Source organism: Anguilla anguilla, chromosome 7, assembly GCF_013347855.1.
Source record: "Anguilla anguilla isolate fAngAng1 chromosome 7, fAngAng1.pri, whole genome shotgun sequence".
NCBI lineage: Eukaryota > Metazoa > Chordata > Actinopteri > Anguilliformes > Anguillidae > Anguilla > Anguilla anguilla.
In genome coordinates, this window is record NC_049207.1 from 16,961,775 (window position 1) to 16,986,255 (window position 24,481).

Sequence of the window (24,481 nt, forward strand, 5' to 3'; positions counted from 1 at the left end):
ATATGAACACATCCCCCATGCTAGTTTGTAATGTTTAAATTCAGGACTTTTCCATTAAAGTATGTGAGACCCATGTGCATTTGACAAGAAACATGTATGGAGACCAAAATGTTTTGTGCCTGGAAAATATGAAATTGAATTACAAAAATGGACCAGGTATTTTGTAACATTGTTTTCATGTGCTTAAGTGTCACTATTTATATATTTTTGTACACATATTTGAGGAAAATCTATTAATAATTCTTTTTTTTTTATCAAAATGGCTAAAATGGAAAGTTACAATGGCACTTCTGCAACGATCTCAAAGAGTAAAGGTAATGAAAAATACTGTTGTGAAATACTGATTTGACTGACCCAGATTAATGGACATTTCTCCCCGCAATCCTCCCTGAAGTCCAGCAAACCCAAGTGATGTTTGCTGTCTAATCCAATGTACAGAAGCTGAAACAAGGCACGTAATCTTACCATGTGATGTTCTTTTTTTTTTTGGTGGCATTGCATGTGTTCCATACATTTTTTCCATTTATAGTTTTCAATGAAGACTTCAAATAAATAACACATATATATCTATACATTATATATAAACATTTATATACTACATGCAATTCACATAACTTAAATAATAACTTATATTTACAGTCCCCCCCTGGCCACCCCCCACCCACCCACCCCCGTCCCACAAGGACAGAGTGTGTAGCGGGTAGCGTTACGTCCTGCGCAGTTTTCGTGAAAGGGCGCAGACGCAGGACGTGTCTATCCGTATCCAGCGCCAGCCCACAGAGGTCTTTTCCGAGGTGAGTGCCCTCACGTAGGTCTGGGATGTCTTGCACTGGGAGTTCCAGTGCTTGTCGTCGATTCCCCGGCAGCCACTTTTAAAGGGCTTGGCACTCCGGCACTTTGTTTCGTAAAAGTACTGCTTCACCTCATTTCCGCCGCTGGCTTTGATCACGCCCAGAACGGTGACCTGGTGACCCCGGATGTCGACGGCGTTGGTCTTGTCCGTCACCCACTTGCTCTCGCTGTCGCACACGGAGTACTCTCCCCGGTAGCTCTTGTGCTCCGCGTAGCGCTTCTTCCGCGTTTTGTTGGCTGCGTCCGAGCTCCCCGCGTAGTCGTCGATGAGGTACAGGGGCGGCGGCTGCAGGGGCGGCCGGTCGCTCAGTAAAACGCGGGGCGAGTTGTAGCGCTTGTGCTGTTTGAACAGCTCCGCCCCAATGTCCAGCACAGGCTGGTAGAAGGAGCTCGGTTTCCTGTCCTGGTAGTCCGTGCCCTCTGGGAAGCTGGGCAGGGCTGGCGGCGGGGGCGGGGCGTCCTCGATCGCATCATCCCAAGACTCCGCCTCCCGCTGCTTGCTCCGGGTGATGTCTGCCTGCAGGAGTTTGATGACTAGGGTGTTGACGGGGTCCTGTGTGGGCTTGCGTTTGTCCATCGACGTGGCCTTTATTCCACAAAGGTACACCAGGAACATCACGTACAGCAGGATGGACATCACTAGATTCACCTGTAAGATCTGTGGTATAAAAAAAACAACAAAGGCCTGAGCAAGAAAACAAGGGTAATTTATCACTGTAAGCTCAAGAATCTCAGTTTTAAGCTGCCCCATTTCAACCAAAAACTTTTCATATCTGTCAAGACAATATTATGAATGGTGGTGGAAGTACAACAGAGCGCGGGGAGGGAGTGTGCAAATGTGTCCTTGTGAAAGCGTGCCTTCAGATTTACAGGCTGGTGTATGGATAGGCAGGAGCATTACAGAGCCACGTGCGTGTGTTAAAGTCTTTTCTGACCAACATCAATAATATGAGCTGTGTAATATTGTAGGCTGCATCAAAGGAAACAGAAGATGATTTAGCACCGCTTACTGCTCTGATCTCAACACAAATTCATAAGGTGTTCAAATTCAGCCTTGTACAAACGGGACGCCAGCAGCAAAATAGAGGCTGTCATATGCTATGGTGCCTCTGACGAATGTATGACATATGGCCTGAGGTGCAAACATTTGTCTCAATGCAACATGTGGGTAAGCCATAGTCTTTAGAGACAAAACATCTAAGGCTGATTACAACTATTAATGACTTTCCTCAGAGTACTATTGGTCATAATCAGACAATTAATATTATAGTATTACAGACAGCACCTATAATTCTGCAGGTCATCCAGGTGTTATCATGTATATTTCACCAACATGAATGGAGGATTTTCTATATCCATTCTCTTAATTTGCATACAACTGATATCCTCTAAGCATAAGCACTTCTAGTTTTTCTAAAATATATATAATGACAAATTGTTTTGAAATTACATGCAATACAGTTCTACACATGGCCCACAGGTTTGTAACCAGATATTCTGTTTAAATTTTTTTAAGCTGCTGTTAGCCACGTCTGAAACCATTATTTATACAAATCAGGTGAATGCACAGTATGTTCTCCTACATCGTAAGTCACTCTCGTTCAGGGCATCTGCTAAAGGAATTTAATGTAATGTACGGTAAAAAAAAGTCCCTTGTGGACATGCAGTCCATGCCTGACTGATTGATTTGCCAGCTGCTATAGGAAGGAGACACAGACCCTCGGTGCTCTAAGATGCCATTGATACACAGTAAAATGTCCAGTGTAATTCAACTCTAACAGTTCACATTTGGCCCCAATGAGGACCAAATGTTATCTGTCACAGTTGAATCAACACTGTTAGTACTGAATGAACACAGGACATTTTACTCCTGTGCAGTGAATAGCCCATCTTGTGGATGGCCAGCAGTGCCAACCACCCTACCTCCCTCCCTCTGCCATAGGCCACACAAGCTCTCTGGGCCACTCAGGTGTCATGATAAGCCGCCTTTTTCTTTGTGTGAGATTTCTGGGTCCCTTTTATAGTGGAGCTAGGACACTCAAAATCCCAAGGAAGGTTCAATGGATTGCGGGCACCACAGCATGCACAATTAACAAATGACATAAGAAAAAGCACCCAGAGATGCTGGTACCTCGGGCGCTGCAAGTCATGTTTCAAAGGGGGCACTATGTACGGGAGTTGGTCCCCCATTACAGATGACTCTACTGCTTAATGCAAATAAACATGGCTACTCAAGAGCCTCGGCTCTCCCAGTGTGTTTACATATCCCCTTTCACTACGGCATGTCTCACCCAGCTGGAGTTCACACCCAAATGATTTATGTGTGTGCGCAAGCTAAACACCGCAGACAGCGGCCCATCTCCTCAAGCACCCAGCACAGGGACGCCCTCGGTTTGCTCAGAAACACCGCGTCCACGGGAAACACAGGCAGTCTGGAATAACGCACTTACATTGATTGTGGTCATTATGCCCCGATGATCTCCTTTTAATACCACTTCCCTTCCCTGTGTAAATGATATGAGCGTGCCATAAAATAAACCTCTTTGAGGGGATGGGGTTAGACTCTGAAGGCCAATACTTGTCCTTAGAATAGTGAACTGAATTACAGCAATTGAAAGATCTAGCTTACAGACCAGTATAGTTCTACGGGTGGCCCCTTTGGCCTTGCAGATACAACCATTGCTCAGTATATTTCCTGCTTCTGCACCAAGATTACATTCCCAGACTGGGGACCTTGCAGTTTACACAGATTATAGATTACACTGCTATTCCCAGACTGTGGACCTGTGTCTGCATTCCCACCTGCGAATCAGAAGCCATGCTGCAGCAAGGGTTTTCCCATAAATAAGAACTGTGGAACTGTAGCATATTGTACAGACAACGGTTTACAGAATACAGTTGTCAGAGCAGTCTTCATTTGTAACACAGGTATGATATCCTATGCTGTAGTGTACTGTAAAGGTATGTTTTTGTCTTATTCTTGGAATAGTGACTGCAACAGAATGAGTTTGAAAGGTATGACGTATCGTTGTGCGTCAGTAAATTGTGTGTGAAGATGAATTGAAGGCCTTAGACGTACTCCCACCTTCCTTCCAGATTTTATGGGCTGCCGGAGTGTCTGACACTCCTCACAAATCAGAGGACATTGGCTTAATTACGGACCCTGACCCTGTTAGCAATCAATAAGCACAACTAATTACACTTTTTTGGCAAAGGGGGATGCTGACATGCCAACCTCCTCATTACAATCACAGGTTAAGCTTTAAAAAGAGAAACAGCACTGTGAGTCAAAGTCACCTTACAGGCAATGGTATATGCAATGCCGTACTGCAGTACCTCCACACTACACTTTCATTTTATTGAATGTGCCCTTTGTGCATTACTTTTTTATTGTCATCTGGGGCAACCTTTCTATAACTGTTTGTAACAAGACATATGATTTTAAAAAATGCATTCTGTATAATCCAAAAACCCAGCAAATCAGTATTGAAAGTGGTAGGCTTCAGTTTAATCAAAACCTCAGTGCTGACATGTTGCGATGTTGCATAACATAATTTAAATTGCATTTGGAGTAGCACCTTTTACCAGTAGATGAATCAACACTACACAGCAGTGAAGCAGAGAGCAATAGGATGTTACTGCAGGATGATGGAAAGAGCAAGTTCATATAATGCAGTGTACTAGAAAATAGTACACCCTAGACCATGTCTACCAACCAATCAAACTTTTTTAACAAGTTATCAATAGAGAAAATGTTAGGGGGAGGTTAGTATTCATACAATGCAAAGCATTAAAGTCAGAAAATAATCCAGTGACAATCAAAGGTAACATCGTTGTTAACACTATGCAGGTTGCCCATCAGTATCTTGCACTGCATACAATGTGATACCACCTTATGAACAGCATTACCCAGCAATCTCATCAATTCATTTTTCACTCCTTATTTATTTATTTATTTATTTTTTTGGAATGCTAAATCATCACTTGTAAGATTGCCCCAACACTGTGTCAATAAACTGCCACCACTCTTCCCAATCTCAAAACCACCAGTAAAGGTACTACAGATAATGCACCAGGTGACTGAACAGCAGAGGCAGCCAACCCAGGTAATGTCACAGGTAGTCAATCAATAAGAAGTCACTACTAGGCAATGAGACAGAGGCTGACCCCGGTGACACAACCCTCAACCCCCAGGCAATGCTCTGGCAAACAGACTGCCCCCTGTGGGGCATGTGGGCACAGCTAGTACTAACAGAGTACAGGTTTGATGCTGGGTCTATGGGAGCATCACTGTAGATTGCACTGCATTGTGCCACTCAAGCCCATCATTATTAAATTAAGAAAAGGAAACCTGACCAATGCACAATTGCAGTCTTTCCATAGATGAAGCACGAAATGGGAAGACAAGAATTAGATTTTTGCTTACACAAAATAAAGACTGAGAACAATGTAGTCTATCCCTCGTCTGTCTTTTAATATGAAAGTACCCTTGGTAAGATTCGGTAACGGATTCTGTCAAAATAAAAACTAAAAACGCTTAGGAATTTAGTCCCGGTCCCGCAAGGATTGTGGGATTGATCAAACTATACGTCAACAAACTGTGTTTCCGGTCACAGTCATTCATGTGGGCTTCTCATGGTATTTCAGGGCTGAAATACGAACCAAATACATGCATTTACCAATGAAAATTATGGCTGCTGCTAAAGACCAAGCGAAACGATTTCCTAATGTTTTGCATGAAAGCGTGTATCAATAATTTGCAATACAATCGTTAAAGATTGCGGTGGAGCACAAGCGAAAATATAGTCGGTTTCAACCGCGAAGCATTTCAGGAGAACGGCCGAAATGCCGACCGGATGCACTGGCAAATAACCGCGATTGAAGCCGTTGCATCGAAGTCAGCGGCAACCGCTGAATGAGAAAAGGTATGTAGCTATTGGGTTTGATGGACTGCGTTAGACAAGCCGCGGAATAGTGTTGCTTTCTCAAGGGAGGTGGCTGAGAGAGTCTGCGAGTGAGGTAGACAGGCAGATGTGGGCGATGTAATGTAGCCTTTTGCTCATAAAGAAATCTTTCCTTCAACTCGCGAGGTTTACCAATTCCCACAATATCACCGCAAAAGACCCAAAGAAAACTTTTCCTGCGTAATCAAGCATTTCTGATCACAATAATCTGTGAAAAATTCTCGAGAACGCATGTACAGTATGTACTAAAGTAGAAATAGACGAGTTTAACATGTGTTTTTACTCATTTATTTTCAGTTTATTCATTCATGAATTATTCTTCGTCTATTCAGAGTGAAAGGATTACTCATCTATAGATCAAATTCAAAAACTGTTCCAGACTCCACCAGTCTTGTTATTTAAGATGATATAGAAGAAGATTTGGGTCACGCCAACACACCCACATTAGAAGAAGTTGGAGCTCTTAACCATGTCAGGGCATGATCAAAATCACTGGAACCTTAAATTGCTTAATAAGCTTTTACCACCTTTTTATTTATTCAACAATTGCTGTGAGTTAAAATATGATCACTTCTGTTGGGTGAACTTAATATCATGCTAAACCGGTTCTCCTTACCTCGTGTCTGGGGAGTTTTGACTGTGTCGCTGATATTTTAGGTTAGTTTAAGTGTAATGGAAACCGAGGATTTGTGAATGGAATTTGGTGGCTAATCACAGTTCGTCATGGTACTGTATACTATGTTAAATTGTATTTTCATAGCTCACAATCAATTACTGAAGGTTGTACATTTTTAATGAAAATATCCGAAAGATTTGATTGACAGCGGCTCAGAGTAAGATCACGAGAATAGTTCTCTCCAAAAAATTGCAAATATTTAAAAAATGAATACATAAATAACATTTTAACTGTATATTTAGCTTAGCATCACACCAGGCTTATGCAAATGAAGAATAATCACCAAGCTGGAATGTGAACATATAAATCCCAAGCATACATAAATTTGGATAATTAATCAGTTGATTACACTGCTAACTCACCTAACCTGGTTTCTTGGCTCTGAGATGGTTGCGTATTATAAAGTGAAAACAGAAACCAGCAGAACCTGTGGCAGTTAAAAAGAACCTTCCGCTCTTTTAAAGAAGCATGAAACAATAATGTATTTAAGACTTTTTTCAGTCAGTGTTTATATACAGTGTATAATCTGTCCTAAGAATATATTTTGCACCACCCACAGAAGGTTTCTCACGGTCCTTTCATTTTAATATAAAGAGCTTCAAACTTTCAAAAATATATTAATAACAGTAATTATATTAAATACGGTGGATCTCTTTAGAGTAAAACACTGGATTTATGAATCCAAACATACAGTCAGATCCTTCACCCTCATCCGAACCACGACTTCACTGCTATAGCACCTCCACAAATGTTCAGTAATTTATTTTGCTGGTCTTTGTAAAACTTTTCTATAGCCTTGAGAAGCATGGAGCTCAAGACAAATATCTGGAGCAGACCCTTGCTAACTGCATAAAGAACAGATGCTATTCCCCAGCAGGCCGCAGGGAGAAGATTATGGATCAAGTGGGGAGGAGAGATGGGGTTCAGCTCTCCCTCTCCCTGCCTTCCCATAAGTCCTTAGTCCTTCAGGACAATAGACTCGCTAGAATAACTTCAGTAATTACTGTCCTGTCAATTCTCCCAAGTTGCAAAGTGCCTTTTCAGTCATATTGAAGCTTCTCACTCATCACCCTCATCATTATGTTTTCATTGCAGCATGAGTCAGTGATGTTGGGCCACTGCTAAAGCATTCTGTAATAAAATGGACAAATGTACACTCAGTGACCACTTGGTTGGGTACACTAGCTCATTAACACAAATAGCCTGCTCCTCCAAACAGCAACGATTGTGGTTACAACTTGATATATAAAGCATGCAAACATGGTTAAGAGGTTTAGTAGTTGCTTGAGCAAACATTGGAATGGTTGATCTAAGCTTGATCTAAGAGACCTCATTAGATCAAGTGACTTTTCATGAATCCAAAGGGACAAAATTACCAAGCTAAAACCAACTAAAATCAGAAATATTAGATTCCTTTGCCTAAACTGCACCGAGAAACACACACCAGAAATGACAGTTTTATTAAAGCGGTAACAATATTAATGGGGGGGCCAGATTTTTCCTGCAGACCGCCAGTTGCCGACCCAGGCTGTAGAGTTTCCTGAGAAACAATAAACAAAAAACAAAAAGGTGCAATAAACAAAAACGTGAGCAGCAGTTCTGTGTGCAAAACACCTTGGTAATGAGAGAGGTCAAAGAATGGGAAGACTCATTCAAGCTATTCAAGAAAGGCCATAAATGTTAAAATGACTGCTGTTTACAACAGTGGAGTGCAGTAGGGTATCTCTGAATGCACAATGCGTCAGCGGGTGGGCACAGCAACAGAAGACCATGCCGGGATCCACTCCTGTCAGCTAAGAACAGGAAGATGAGTCTACAGTGGGCATGTGATCACCAAAACTGGATGATTGAAGATTGGAAAAACGTTGCCTGATCTGACATATCTCGATTTCTACTGTGACATCTTGCCTTGTGCCAGTGGTACAGGCTGGTTGTGGTGGTGTAATGGTGTGGGGAATGTTTTCCCGGCACACAGTTGGCCCCTAAATACCAGTTGAGCCAATTCTTTGCCACAGCAATACCAATTCTTTAATATACTCCAATGGCCTGAACAGCCCCCAGATCTCAATCCAATGGAGCATCTTTGGGATGAGATGGGAGGTTCACAGCATGAATGTGTGGCTGAAAAATCTGCAGTGTAATGCTATTGAGTCAGCATGGGCCGAAATCTCAAAGGAATGTTTCCAGTATCTTGTTGAATCCTGCTATGAAGAAGGCCACTGAGTGCACATAGCTCACCATCACTGTGACAAGCAACTAGCTTAAATTTTATGAGGAGAAATAGCATCACAGACAACATACACACAAACACTTAAAGTTTGATTCACAATATTTGGCCAGCTCTACCAAGGCCATTTTAATCTGAAGCTGTTGCTGATCAAAGCCACAGACAGTGACTTGGCCAATAGCTTATTTTTCCTATGATTTAAATTTTGAAGCACAAATGGCCACCATGTGTTTTGCCTCGCTTCAGGGACAAATGAATTGATGAGCTCACATAGTGTTTCATCAGATTGGTTACCGTCTACCACCACCTTCCTAGTGCTATATATTACCCATTCCAAAATAATGCAATTAGATGAAACTATTACCATTTGGACTTACATCTGGTACTTCTTTCTCAGCACATTGGGCAAAGAAATAAAAAAGGACCTGAAATAAAACACATTATAGGCATTTATGTGTACAACTAGGGCCCCTGGATAGCACATGCTAGATGTTGTCTTTATGCCTTCAAAGTAGGTAGGAGGAAAGGTAGCTAAATTATTATATTAAATCAACCTTATAAATTAAGAAATTCATGAGAATCCAATTTCTTTACATATAAAAAAATGCAGTGTTAATGTTGTTTCAAGTGTGTAAAAAAAATATGAAATTAAATCATTGAACATACTGTTGCTAAAACCTTTAGCAAATGTACCCAGGCACTTCTGTGAGTCTGCAAGTTGCCTACTGTACTGACCCTGCCTTTATTGTGCCTGATCATATAGTGGGCCTTTGGAGTTATGCAATGAAGAACACAGACCTCAACTATAACCACGCTATTACACGTATGGGCGATGGAACAGGCACGGGGCCTGGAAACGTTGGCCAGAGGAAATCAGAGGACAGTTCTTCCCACAACACCCTGGGATGTGTTCTGATGCACAGCTTCTTATGAAGAAACACTAAGAAAACACAGAATGCTCTATACTTATATTAGAATATTGTGTGTGATTTTTCAGACAACCACAACACATTGAGAAAAGTACAGCCTGTAGGCTTTAGCCCTAAAGCAAGGCATGTTTGCATTAACTGAAGATTTTCTTTCGTACAATCACTCATTATATAGTTTCTGTCCCATTTATCTATTTGTACCTAGGGAAGAAACTGTTTATGTCTTGTTTCTTAAAGTGAAATCTATTTGTCCTGCACAATAACATGAATGGTTTATTTTTGCAATTATCAAAAAAGGAGGCACTTAACAAAACTGTATTTAAAGCGTTAACACCATGTTCGATTGTCCTCTCATGAGACATTAACTGCAAGGAGTAGGAGCCTGGTATGTGATCTCCATTAAGTGGTTTACAGATGTGAACCCTGAGGCATCTTCTGCCTTTCCCAAGCCGTAAAAAGTGACCGCCCAGCAGTGAAAGACCTGGACTGCCTCAGGTTGTACAGTAACTGAGATACTGTAATTTAAAGTTCCAGAGATTCCTTTTCCCCTTGCACATATTTTGTCAGCATGCTACCCTTAATTTACCACATTGGCAAAGAAGTATCACACTTTCCTTTCTCATTGCATTGATTCACTTCAGCAGCAGAAGCAGTAAAAACAGTAGTGCACTCCGCCATGTCTATTATAGAGACCTGGACCTGGACCTGACTTCACTCTCAGATGTTGACCTGTGTTTATAACAATGCAAAACAGCCTTTTATGGTCTGGCTGGTTTGGAGTGTTCCTCTCTACAGTTGCACAGCACCTGAGACTTACTGTATGTCTCTCTGAGCTTTTAACTGCTGGCGATTTTTAACGCACTGGGGATTAGTGGTCACACAGTCTGTGGTGTGGCTCAGTTGATGCCACTGATCTCATTGATATCACAGCACCGTGATCTTTCAGGAGACACACATTTGAGTAATCCTGTTTGTCAGTCCTGTGCTATCTAGGCGTCAGCCGGGAGCGTTTGTGCACGAGGCAGCTCGACACCCCACACAAGGGCTTTCTTGTCTTGAGAATGTGGATGGACCATACGTCTTGTCTGAAATAGGCCGATATGGTGTGATCTGTGTAGCAATGCCCATGTGACATTCAGATTAAACAAGGTATGGCTTGTTATGGCTGTACCTAAACAAAGCAACAGTGTCCCTGAAGGGTAATATCCCATTTGCCAGACATTCTGACTGCTTTTATCCCATTGTAACAACTCGGGCAAAAAAGAGCTTCACTTAGATGCCAAGTCACCTGGCTAGGCTGCAGCCTGTGGTGTAATGTGCTGTAACGTAGACTATGCAGTTGCAATCTTGAGTGCTTACCTGTTCTGTTAAAAAAAAGTTTAAAACAAGTTTTTAAAAAATTTAATTATGTAACTTTGTAGAGATCCAAATTGATTGAGAGAATCATTTGACACCTTTGCCAAAGCCAGTCAGTTTCACCCCAGAAGATTATCTCAGAGGGCATCGTGCCAAAGGACTGATACACATGTATTTCAAAGGGAAGCAACTAAGCCCCATCACAGACCAATAGGCTCCAGATGTTCCAATAAAAAAGAGTATCTGGACATCCCATCCCCCTTCCCGCCCCTTTTCCTTGGGCAGTCCCATGCAGCTACTCCCATCTGGATCTGAGCGCAGTGAGGAAAGAATGTGTTTTACACGCATCTTAGTTTACATACGGCAACCTGTGGAATGGCGGCACCATTTGGGTGCCGCACGCGGTGTTTGAAATCTCATCAGAGATCGTGAGACACATCTCAGGGAGAATAAGTACCTGCACATGTTCCGGCCCCTGTATTTCATAATACTCTCCAGTTTATTGGGTGCATTGCTGCTGACACGTTGTTTGACGTTCTGTAATATGAGGCGGAGTCCAAGTTCAGAAAGATGACGGTGTATATGTTGAATGAAAACATATTGGTACATATTTATCTGTTTGCTAAAGGCAAATAAATAGCCCCTTGTACATTATACACAACTTTGCGCAATGTTCAGTGCCAAGTCTACTCATACAGTTCATAAAACTGTTGACATATTTTTTATTTCAATGTGTACTCATTTTAACATTTTTGTATGAATGATTACTGACTGAATACTGAAATATTGTTTCAGCAAAATAACATGTTTCTGTACCTGCAGTGTATCTTACAGTTTGATATATTATCATGTGTTGTACATCAGGAATTGTGTGTGTACCAGATCTCCTCAAAAACAAGTGACGAGTGCACAATTTGACCACTCCTCCAATTACATCCACCCACTCTTACAAACACATCTGCTTTCTCCACTCCTTCACTTGTTCAGATGAATTCTGAGGGGATTGTATGGATTTATTTCTTTCCAAGTTCATGAACAGCAGGGCACAGCACAAATGATCTCAAGGCTTTCACCTATATGTTTTATTTTATGTGCTCAATGATCACTAAAATATGTCTTACATAAAATAATGTCTAATGCTCAGTTTAAATCTTTTATTCATTTTCTGCATGAAATGGTGAGGGAGAAAAACCATCGATTCTTTCCGTACATCATTATTTACACAGTAAGGGCCACTGCTTCATATTGTGCATGTAGAAAGGACATGATTTGAATATCAACATATTTGATCATGGAAATCAAAGATTGTTCCAATGTAAAAAATAATGCAAAGCAGACATGCACATATCTAGTGGGGGGAAAATAAGCAACACAAACAGACAAAGCTTCAGACTTCACATGACACATTATCCTCCATGAAAACATGGAGATGAGAGTAAGAGCGATATGTCCTTTTAAATGAGGAAAGATCTTGCAGAGATGGGACCCCTGTGGATGCTCAGAACCTGAGAGAGGTGAAGCATATCCACACACAAAAAATGGTGAAACTTAATTTTTTCAAATTTTCAAATTATATACACAACATCTAAATGAATGAAGACATGCCTTAGCAGAAGTATCCTTTTTCTCCTTAATTAGCAAAATGTAAATCTCGGCAGTGTTTGCAATGATTTTATGACAAATCAGAGCTGCATATCATAAATAAACAAGTTACAAATGTGAGGGCATTACTCAAACCGTGAAGCCAATCAGTTAGAAGCTGGGACTCACTGCACATTCCACTCTGCCCTTCAAAAGGAGCAAAAACTGCCGTAACAAATCCTTGAAGAGACCTTTAACGGCCAAATAAACTTGGAAGAATGCTTAAAATGACCCCATTACAGAACACTAACATTCAGAGCCAAACACAGTAATAAGACCCGTAACCCTAAACAACGGTCCCAACCCATCCTGGGAAACCAAACCAAACAACTGTCTGTAATTCTTCCAGGGATATACTTTGCTTATAGTCATTTAGTATTTTTTACAAAACACAAAGTGGTATGGAGGATGGGGGGGGGGGACTCTAACTGGAGGTAGTAATTCTGGCCAACTCAACCACTCACCTAAAACATAACGCTGTCTAGAACATACTAGAAAAAAGTTGTATTGCGGGAAACTCATCTCATAAATTGCAGCTTCCCTTTCCTGATTTTTTGGGGATGGAGTTGAGGTCAAGATTGCATAACTGTAGTCATTCAGTGACCTGGAGGTGTACACGTATAGTGGGACAAGGGTTGAGCAATACAGTCAAAAATCCTCTCATGATTTTTTCAGATGTTTAGGCAGTACACAATACATATCATTGTGTATTGTGTCAATATGGTTAATAAACAAGTAGTCATGATGATAACAAGCGTAATAAAGGTTTTTGCCGGCTTGTTATAAAATGTCTTCAATTTTATGTCAGTTTTTCCTTAGTTTGAATAACTAATATTAATGTATTTCTTCATAATTGGGAAACATTGTGGCAGATGATTTATTGGGTGAGGTTTTACACACGCTAATATTAAGTCATCATATTCATTCATAGCCGTGCATTTATGTTACTCATTGATAGCACTGGTATTATCCCTGGTATGATGTGTTTTGGCCACTAATATAGGAAATGCGTGTTTCACAAGTTGTATAGAATTGCTATTTTATTTAGATGCCTTACTGCCTTTGATGTTTCTGAAGTTTTATTTTATTTATTTTTTATATTATGTATTTATTTATTTTATGACTGCATGCAGAATTTCACAGAATAGAATGCTGTAATGTTTGTGTAGAAAGATTTCCAGCATGAGTTAGACATACACAGTAATGTACATTGTTGTTAAGTCGATGGTATCTGGTAAAATATGCAGAAGTTGAATGCAAAGACACCAACTCTCAAATTAGTCTGCATGCCTCTGTCAAAGTCACTTAAATTTTCAACTGGCCCCAAGTTTGTTTCATTGGTTGAGAACCCCTAACACCACTCCCCCACTTGAAAAAAAACATTCCTGCGTGCCAGCGTATCACCCTAGCAAGTGGTACTGTACCAACTGAAAGACAATATGCCAATCAGGGCCTCTTCCTCACTGGCGATACGGAAAGCTTTCAGTTTCATGAGAAAACGCTGAGGTGCCCAGATAGCATGCAATCATCGGCATCACAGTAATCCTGCGCTGCGAGCATAGGGAGGTTTCCCTGGGTGTCCTGACCGAATTCCCAATCTGGCTGTCTCAATCTGGACATCTAATCATCTCCCAGTTTTAACGGGCGAGATAAATCTCTCCCTCTCCCTCTCTGCTGCTGAATTTCCGGTTCAAAATGGCAGCTGTTCACCGCAGAGGGGCCCACGCAATGTTGGTGGGTTAGGTGAATCCCCTACCCCCCCAAACACATACAGTAAAATGCTTTGAGATCCATGTGTAGCGCTGTATGAAAGCACTCCATTATTATAATTGCACTATTTTGCAGAAACTTGCTATTCAATTTAAATATGTAAGGCACTTTGTATTTCTAAATAAGTACAAAAATATATTGCTTATTAATTAATCTCTCAACACATTCAGGGAACGTTGTGAGAATGTTGTTTCTTAACTCAGGAGACAAAGACATTTGACAGCCAAAGTAATACCTTCTTGACATATGCATGTGATTATGGTATGACATTGCACTATAATTACTTAAACTAAAAAAGAAATGGGTTAATATTTAATGGAATCATCTGAATTTCATCCTGATTTTCTTAAATTTAAGTTTTTTTAAATGGCAGGACAAGATGTTTTACCCCTATTAATCCCATGCAACATATTATTCTTTAGCCATACAAAATATGTGTCAAACACTTATATCCAGCACATGGAAGAGGGCTTCATGAGAGAATGCAGACAGTAAAAGAAAGTGCACACTAGATGTAGATACCTTAGTCCTGTGGTAGAGACAGAGTGCACAACCTCCATCTTGGTCAATAGCAGAGACACATATGCACAATAAAAACTTTGGTGGTCATAAGTAGGAGGGGTAGAGGAAGGTAGTAATAGCCGTCATTAACCACCAGTCATCGCGGTGCATAGTAAAATAATTTGCAAAATATACAAGGGGTCACAAAAACCTCGCTGGTATAATGGTGTCAGTGACCGGTTCCCACAGTTTTGTGGAAGTTGTGGTAGAAGGAGCCAAAAGAATTCCTAAAAAACAGCAGCAAAATGAAAAGCGCATGTCGCCCTGTCTCCAGTTTCTGAGAGGTGAGAATATGCTGGAGCAATGAAGGCTCCTGATTGGCTCAGCCTGGAAAGACACTCAGTCTCAGAGCAGACTGAGCCCTTGAGCCCAGACAATGCATTTTTCTTATAGGCTATGCCGACTGTGACTGGGAATCCTCCGCAGTGGGACTCTTTTGTTTTCATCACTCTTGATTAGGACTGTCAAACATACGTTACCACTGCTTAAGAGCTCCCCGAATACTCTAGAGATTACCACAAGCCAGCAGTTGTCTTCAGTGAGATATGCACCTCTCCACTGCCCAGCATTAGCTCTGCTGTTAGCCACTATGTGCTCTGTAGTGTAGGACAAAGATACAAGATCATGGGAAAGTGAAAAAAGGGGCCCCTGTACCATTGTGGGTGCAGGGATGGGAAAGGGGGTGACTGCTTATACAATCAAGAGCACAATAGCATTATGAAAAATATTGCCATACGATTAGTCATGATCACACATGCCTTTTGTTCAAGGAGTCATACACTTTGCAGTAACGTTATCAGGATTTATTTTCCAAAACTAATTCTGTCAAAGTATTTAAGTTTTTACTTTCCAAGAATACTTTACAAATCAATACTAAGCATCAAAGTATTCGTTTTTACTTTCCGAGCTTGTTTGTTTGCTTATTGCAACAAAGGGTGTGTTCTCCGTCATTTGTGCTTCCACCCATTAATGCTGAATCTTGACGGCACACTTGATTAGAGCTGTCATGGAAACTAAACTGTTTAAGGATGGAAGGAAGATGTAGGCGTGCTAGACAATGACTGGGCTTGTGAAGGGACATCTACAACAGTGTAATCAGTTTAAGTGTCAAGCCATTGTGAGCAATATACCTTGATTCAGCCAAGCCTGTATTGAGACTATTCTAATTAATAATAATGTATAATCTTTATACAGATTTTATTTTAATAAAAAATAACCAATAGTTCAGTTTAATATTTATAAGTTGACCAGCAAATTATTTTATTGCATACTGAGACCTCTAGCTTACAGTTGGCTGGTGTTTATCAGAATGGAACTTACTGTTTGGGAAGTTCACCATGTCATGATGAACACTACTCAGCAATGAAAGAGAGGAGAAACTCTGTAATGACTCCATAACATAGGCACAAGAAATGGAAGAGACTGAAATATGTAACTATGGTATAAATAGATTAGAGCAATAGCTTTCCTATGAAGACTGTAGCTGTAGTTAACTTTACCAGGTAATACTCCTGTCACTTTCGGTATAAAGCTTGACAATTGCAAGATTCTAGTTTACACTGTGGTATATGAATGCATAAGGGGTGACCAGATGAAGGAGGTGGTTCGCTTCGCTCTCAGGATCGGAGACAAGGGTGGCGTCATTAGCTTTATGGTGACTCATGTTCCCATACTCTGGAAGTATGTCACTTGCAGAGTCTTTGGGTAGTTGGCATCATACCAGTGGAAGCAGATCGTGAGATCCTGTCAAGACACTGATAAAAGCCTGTGCCTAAATGAATAATGCATTTTAAAGTGATTTAAATGTCACTTTACAAGAAATCACTGGGAAAATGGCAATGTGACATGGCACTTTGCTAGTCTAGTTTTTCTGAAGCACAGCGACCCCTCTGAACGCTTCTAGAACTTTTGTTCATTCATGTGTAAGAAAATGAGCTTTTAAGCGACACATATTCCCAACAAAGTACAACATATTGCAGGTGGTCCAGGTGGTCTTCTGCATTTCTTTAGCAAACTGCCAACAGGAACGGCACAGAGAGCTGAAAGCACTGTGCCACAGTATATTTTTATGTATGAAATTGAATGTGACTGAATCCATTTAAGGACAGTCCTGGACCAGGATTTTACCATCCTGATTGATAGCAGACCAACACACAGAAATTTATGTCAATGTTCTTGCTTTCTGACTTACTCTTGTGTCCCTGGTTTTATAGCAGTGGAACAACTGTAGTTTTCCTTGTTTTGTTAAAACATTGTACAACAACCACAATAAGGGCATATCTGAAAGATACTATAAAAAGAGACAATGTTGCCTTTTTAATAATGTTTTTACTACTGTTTACTGCAGATAGAGCTCTTGAACTTTGACAAAGCAAAGGTTTTTATAAAACTATCCCTCTGAATATGGATTGTAAACAAGTGTTTCAATAAACAGGTTTCTCAACTTTGAGTTCACTTGTTTCTTAATAATGGAAGAACTGTCAACCTGGGGGTGTTTCTGTTTTTCTTGCAACAAATTACCATTGTTTCATTTTTGGATAAATGCTCACATGTCTGTGAATCTCATCTACCAAGTATCATTGGTCACCTTCAGGAAAACAAAAACCTTTATAAAATGCATTATTTATGCATTTTTGATAATGATATTCCAAGCTCAGATACACCCCGAAAGTAAACAAGTAATTCTCAACAATATTCCAGATGTTAGCTACATAGATGCATAGCAGTAGGTTAAGTGAGAACAAGGCAGATATCTAGCCAGCCAAAACTTGTTTCCCAAATAATGAATTCACTTTACTTCACGTGCTTTACCTGGAACAATATTCAACATGCAAAAACCTCACAATGGAGTCACAATTGGGAGTATAAGTGGAGGAAGCAAAGGAGCAACAAATTCATTGGGAAAAGAGAGTGAGTGATGGTCAGGCAACAAGCATAAACAATATCAATCTGCAATAAAACTATAGGTAATATAAAATTAAATTTAAAATAAAATAAGGAAATCTAAAATAATCTAAAGCTTTTACTTGTTCACTTACTCGCTGGCTGTCACTTGTCTCTGTTCTCCCCATCAATCCTGGTTAAAGAATCTACAAAGCTAGTGTCTGTGAGTATTCCTACTTAACTCTTTCAATTTGCAATTTTATTGCAGTTTTTTCTTAAAGTTTTCAGTTTTTGCTATTCATCGAAATGATTTTGTTCCAAATAAGCTTTGTTCGGGTTAAAACGGAATGAACTGAATTGGGTGTGCACCCATTTCATCACATTTATGTTCTGCAATAGTGCATAGAAAAGAAATGGAAGGAAGAGGAAGAAGGAAGAATAGGAAGGAAGGAAGATACTCTTTTTTATGTTTTGCCATGTGAAAATGAAAGGAAAGTAGGCTGCTACATAAACAAACTCACATTCAACTTGCATGTTCAAAAATACCTGAGGTTTGCTATTGGCTGTAGGTTGTACAAATAGAGGTACCTATCATTATTTAATTTGATTAATAAATATGCATGAGTCTGTTTTACTGTCATGCAGCTTTTTCTTCCTTAGAATGCTCATTTATAGCATAAGGAATTTGAAGCTTTAATTTAACCCCTGTCCTTGTCTGCCCAGTAATTCATTCTCTGTTCAATTCATAATAAACAGGCAGGGCTCCCAAATTAATATACTGCATGTAAGCATAGCAAATATACTGCAAATATAAACTGTATATACATTATGTAACTTGCTTCTTGTCCAGCTCACAACTGTTTGACAGTCAAACACATCTATTAAGTTCTGTGTGCATGCACAAGTTATGTATCTAGTCGCATTCAGGAATGAAATGCATCTTCTCTTGCATGTGAAAGAATCCCATAGTTTTCTTTTTCTTGTTCCCGCTCTCTCCACCACTTAACCGATGAAATTAAAGCTTCAAGGTTATGGTAACAAAGGAGAATATTGCTTTCTGAGACTCCACACCACACTCACATTTCTCTTGAATGCTGAGCCCCAAAACAGCATTATTCTATGTACTGGAATAATAGAATGGCAAAGAATAGCAATACGCACATAATAAACTAAGAAAGCATGATGATTCGTGATGGCCATTCAGCTCATCTAGGGTACCCAGCACTGCATCAAGCCTGGACTTGAATACCCCAAGTGTTTCTGCCTCAGGATAATCAGTACTCTGAAAATTTTCACCAAAATTTTCACCAAGTATTTGATACTACTGGAAATATTTGATATCTCCACTGGATTTTCTTGGAATTTTCCTGGATTATACCCATCCCACATATTTATTTATATATTTTTCCTAATTGCCAGTGCATTACGTGTATTTGGGCCTAAACCCCATCTATGTTTGCCAGTAAGTGTTGCTTGTACTATAGTTTTAACAGCTCCAACAATGCATGTATGAACCATGAGCAGTCGGCCAAAAACTCTTGCTGCACATTCCCCCGCTGTGCCTGGGTTTGAGTGAACAGCCAGGGCAGTGAAACATTGCACGGATTCGATGCTGGATCCTGGCCTGTCCTGCATTCAGTGACACAGCGGCTACTCTGTGGTCAATCTGTCATCACATCTGCCCAAAAATGGGTCAGAGCTGCATCTGCACTCATCTGTAACAGGCCGCCTTATATTCAGAGACATGCAATCCAACGTTAGACAAACTGGCCCATTGATTTTTATTGCCGGTTTTTGGTGGTAGCTTGTTTGCTCCGTAGGGGAAAACGCCATATGGATCAGAGAGAAGTAAAGGGTGAAAGAAGACATTTTCAGATGTGTTTTTGGAAGGCCCCTGTCTGGCCACTTATGTAAGCTTTGTTTATTAGGGTTCGAGCTGATGACATCTAAGACATTGTCCACTGTTTTCTGCCCCTTGTAAAGAGAATGAAGAGGAGTCAGGACTCATAGGCACCACTAGCGTTACCTGGTATGTGTTAGCAACAATTTGCGTGCAAAGCTCAGGCCCTTTCGTAACTTTCATACCAATATGGACGTTCTCAGTACTGCAGACCTCATGTTAACGAACTTTTGAAATTCTTAGGAAATGTTTCAAAATGTACTTTTCTTTACAAGATCAACTTTTGAGCATATTCGCCTTTTTGCGTTATCAGACTCTTAAAGAGAACATCCCACGTCTTTGCCAATCATACAGGACGCAGATTTGAGGCTTACATTGTGATGCCAATATGAACTGAAAATGTAAAGCGAGACAATGCTCTGTGGACCACACTCTCTTCTGTTGCATTGCACACTGCCAAAGTACACATCCTATCTAATCCCATAGATTAAGCTGTGATCTCCCTGTAAATCCATTGCACGGGTTTCCAACAACTTCAAAGCAAGATGTACTGGAATGTGACAAAATAAGAAGTGTCAATAAACTAAAATGCAATTGAGTGTGACAATTGCTCTTACAGTTTAAGATTGTGTCAATCATTTTGACGAGCATATTTCAATACATTTCTTTTCCCTTTTTTAAACTCAGCTTTCAGTTTTGTTGTGCAACTAGACTAAATTTACATTTGGTCTATGTACTGTAACAGACAAAGTAAAATTCCCTTTCATCTATGACTGATCTATGGCAGCACAATGACGCATTGTTTTGACACAACACAACTCCAGAAATGAAGGATTAAATTGCATCCATGGGATATATCATGAAGGGAATGCTATTACCATGTCAAAGCACCCTTTGCTGTCCCACCTGTTGTTGCTCACACTAGCACTTGAAACTGCAGAGTGCACTATATAGAACTTTAATGAGTCTTTTAAAATGGCTCTGTGCAGAATGTCTGTTTTTCAACATTCACAGGTGTTAGTGCCAAGGCTCCCTGTAAATAACTCCAAGAAACTATAGATCAATGTGTGTGTGTGTGTGTGTGTGTGTGTCTGTGAATGTGGTCTGCTGCAGCCGTCCTATCAATTGGTCATATTTCATGTGGGAAATCCCCTTTAATAACAGTGTTACAAAAATTCTTGTAACTTAACACCAGAAGAATAATACGTAACATCAAAATAAAAATATATGTTCTTAAAATGGTGTATGATCCCAATATTGGACTATGCTTTGCGTGCCAGTTCATCCTCATTAATTTGGTTAAGAAAGGCAACAACAAAAAAGTCCTTGAAGGTTCAAACATCCATAAATCAATAATCTCATAAAAAGGATTGGAAGATTGTATAAAGTATGGTACATTTATGTGGAAGTCTTTATAATAAGAATGAATGAAGTATGACATCTCCATTCTTTACAAAAAATGTACAGTAAATAGTCAACCATGTCTTTCTGTCTTCAATATAACAATGACAGCCAGTCCCCCAAGGACATTGCTGTAACATGCAGAGAGTAGTGTTGGATGAAATCTCAAAGGGAAATGCGGTCTGAAACCGGAGAAAACACAGAAAGGGATTCATTTTAATCCACAAACGATAAATCCTTCCTCCACTGAGTAAGACCGAAATTCAACTTCAAATCCAGTCCAATAGGAAACGCCTTTATTTCGCCAAACACGGACAGAGATTCTTTTACTGCAGCCTAATCTGAAATGCATGTAGAATAGGTCTGTGTGTATTGAACAATAACCAAGTGTAGATGATATCTTCATTACTCAGAGTAGGCTAATGTAGTGGTGCCATATGAGTGCAAGAATTTGAAACTAAGCACAGAGAAAAGAACAAGGTAGATTTTCATTAACTTGCTGTACTGTAAATACAGAACCTTTAGTGTTCTAGCTTTGACTGAGTTAAATTGCTGGTGACAGAGCCAAGTCAAAGTGTAAGTCCTATTTATTTAATGTTACACATATATTTTGGAAAGCTATGTGTTTTGAATAATATTGTATGAAGACTTAGATCAGCACACATGGTATTGGTACTACATGCTGTGTGTGTGTGTGTGTGTGTGTGTGTGTGTGTCTGTGTCTGTGTAGCACATTTCCATGGTTGATTTGGTTCCTGGTTTCCTCTCCATGCATAGGCCTACCATATGTTTCCCTCATTCAATAAAACGTTCAATTAAAAATTGACAATGGATTAAAATGATGAGTTATGCAACCAGGATTATTGATCCCAAAACAAATGGTTGTGGTTCTAAATATGGAAAATCAATAAGATATGGTGCCTTCTTGCCAACCAATGAAACTTACTTATTTGCTTGTATGTATCCTGTTCTGGAAATGAATTAATCTTTTCGATGATGTTTAAATTGTTATAATTAAATATTCGGTGCGTTTTTGCCTTCGTCGACAATTGAACAATATCCCTTAAAATGAGTATGCCTGCATGCGATATAACGTAAAACTTCGTTTCTGGAAAAATGATTTTCAAAAAACCTATATTCTCTTCCTAGTTGAAGCATCTAAAGTCTTAAGTAGAGACAATTATTTGACAGATGCCTTAGTGAAAAAGCAAGCCTACACACGACTGCCCAAAGAGCGCGCCAAGAAAACGGGAAATTACGAACACCAGTAGCAAAACTGCAAATCGGGCGTCGAACAATTTCAAGCCAACTGCGCTGGTGAGCCTATCAAAATCCAAAAAAGAAATGTCATGCTCGTCCTACTGTACATTTATAAAAGCGGATGTCCATGCCGTCTACACCACTGATGCGTGTGGATTATCCAGGTTTAGAATTTTTTTTCAAGAACTCTGCTCAGGAAAAATGGTGATAATATCTGAAATACCTCTATTTTGGTCAGTACTTCAAAATTGTAACCATATAATAGTTCTACTAGAAGCACGGCGCTGCTGAAGTTGGACTGAAGTCTCATCCTCAGAATAACGAGAAACGCGCTGGGTAGCTGGACTTCCCTGCAGTTAAAATTCATCTATTCAGTGCATTCTCGTGAAATGCTTATTTAAATTTTGTACATAAATTTTGAGATTGGAAGAAAGTTTTAAGAAAATAAAACTACATCGCGCACACTTCGCTATGAAGTATTGGCTAGCCCATTATTTAGGAAAGTCACTGCTGAATTGTGGCGATGTGGTCAAACCACCCGAACCGTGACTGAAAAGGGCGTTAATGCTTAAATAACAGAAAAGAAGAAAAGTTACAATAACCTCGTAAAGCCCGTGATCTATTGTTTTCCACCTGGGACAGGAATGCATGCATTCTCGGTAAGGTAAGAAGACTGCGCCCGTACTGGTTTTAAGTTCCCCCTAGGGCAGTGCGCGCTGCGCAGAGCTTTTTAGAGCATTCCATCTAGATGTATACCTATGTGCACCATAAGCGACCAGGTAGTCGCCCTTGGCTTCGTCGCTCAGATTATGTTAAAACAAGTTTTTTCTACCTCTAAAAATCATCCGCCTCCACAGAAATACCTGTTGTCCTATTACCCGATTCAAACTGTCCCCATTGTGAAACTAATTAACTCAAAAGTAAATTTCACCCATTTCACTGTAAAAGTCATTTTACTGCGACTCTATTTGTTATTGTTGCTAGAAATATACAACGACATATTTCCGATTTCATCACAAAAACACAGTCCCAAATTAGTCATGTCAATCAGAAGTATATACCGCTTCCAATCCCCATGGACCGTAAACACAAACAACAAGAAGCGCAAAAGCATATAATAACAGATCCTACCGTAATAAAGGTAACCATAGCATCGGTGTGAAAAGATCCAACAGAGCCGACATTAAGGTAGTAAGTTAATATGTCTTTTTTGAAACTTCCCAATTTAGAACGCGTGGTGCGTGTTGCAACACTCTAGCTAGCATTTACTGTGCAAAAGCGGTCTCTTTCTACTCGCTCTTTCTCTCGAGCTCCCTCACTCTCGCCTTTCCTCCCTCCCTCCCTCCCCTCCTCCCGGTCGGTTCTCTTGAAAACGTAATTGCACTGCTGTTATACCGTTCGAGCTGAGCCAGATGGCTCTCAGTGCTGTTAAACTGCAGGACCCGACCGGACCAGAAGCGCAATCTCTACAGATAATTTATGTTTAAGAAATGCACTCCATGTCCCATGTAGGGTACGCATAATAATGTAGATGATATGTGCATTTAGAATACATTTCGTTTCAGATGTACAGTGCATAAAATAGAAGTATTGCAGCAGGACTCTGAAATAATGACTGAAATTAATCTTACATGCATGCTGAAGTCAGTGTCTTGGTCAGTCTCCGTGCCTAGCAGACACCCTCAGTGACCCTATAGTATTTTCCACTGTAGGATCGTTCTTCAAATATCGAATTTGTTTTGCACAAGTGTACACCGGTAAACTAAATATTGCCTCGCATAAATATTGCAGTTGTTTTGTATTTCGTCGATTAATTTCCTGTGTTATACCTACAAGTTTAATTAATTCCAAATATACCCTCTTGTTTTTATGTTTATTTAGGTAATATTGAGGTAATATTCATGAAATATTAAAACGATCATGAAACATTTCAGCAGTTAAACATTTGCTAAATATATTCAATAACTATATTGAATGTTCACAGGAGCTTTGAGATTGTGTAAATGTTTGAAAATATGAATCATTTTAATAAGTATGCAATAAATGCGGTCTTATGTATCA

At 39.9% G+C, this 24,481-nt stretch overlaps 1 protein-coding gene across 1 annotated transcript; it reads right to left on the reverse strand.

Annotated features, from left to right (window-relative positions):
• Positions 1 to 691: 691 nt before the first annotated feature.
• ntf3 (neurotrophin 3) lies at positions 692 to 23,709 on the reverse strand. Its single transcript, XM_035425197.1, has 2 exons — positions 23,552 to 23,709; positions 692 to 1,510 (listed from the first exon to the last, which is right to left on the reverse strand). Exons 1-2 carry the CDS (start codon positions 23,567 to 23,569, stop codon positions 707 to 709), a joined length of 822 nt encoding a protein of 273 aa, XP_035281088.1. The 5' UTR covers positions 23,570 to 23,709; the 3' UTR covers positions 692 to 706.
• Positions 23,710 to 24,481: the final 772 nt, after the last annotated feature.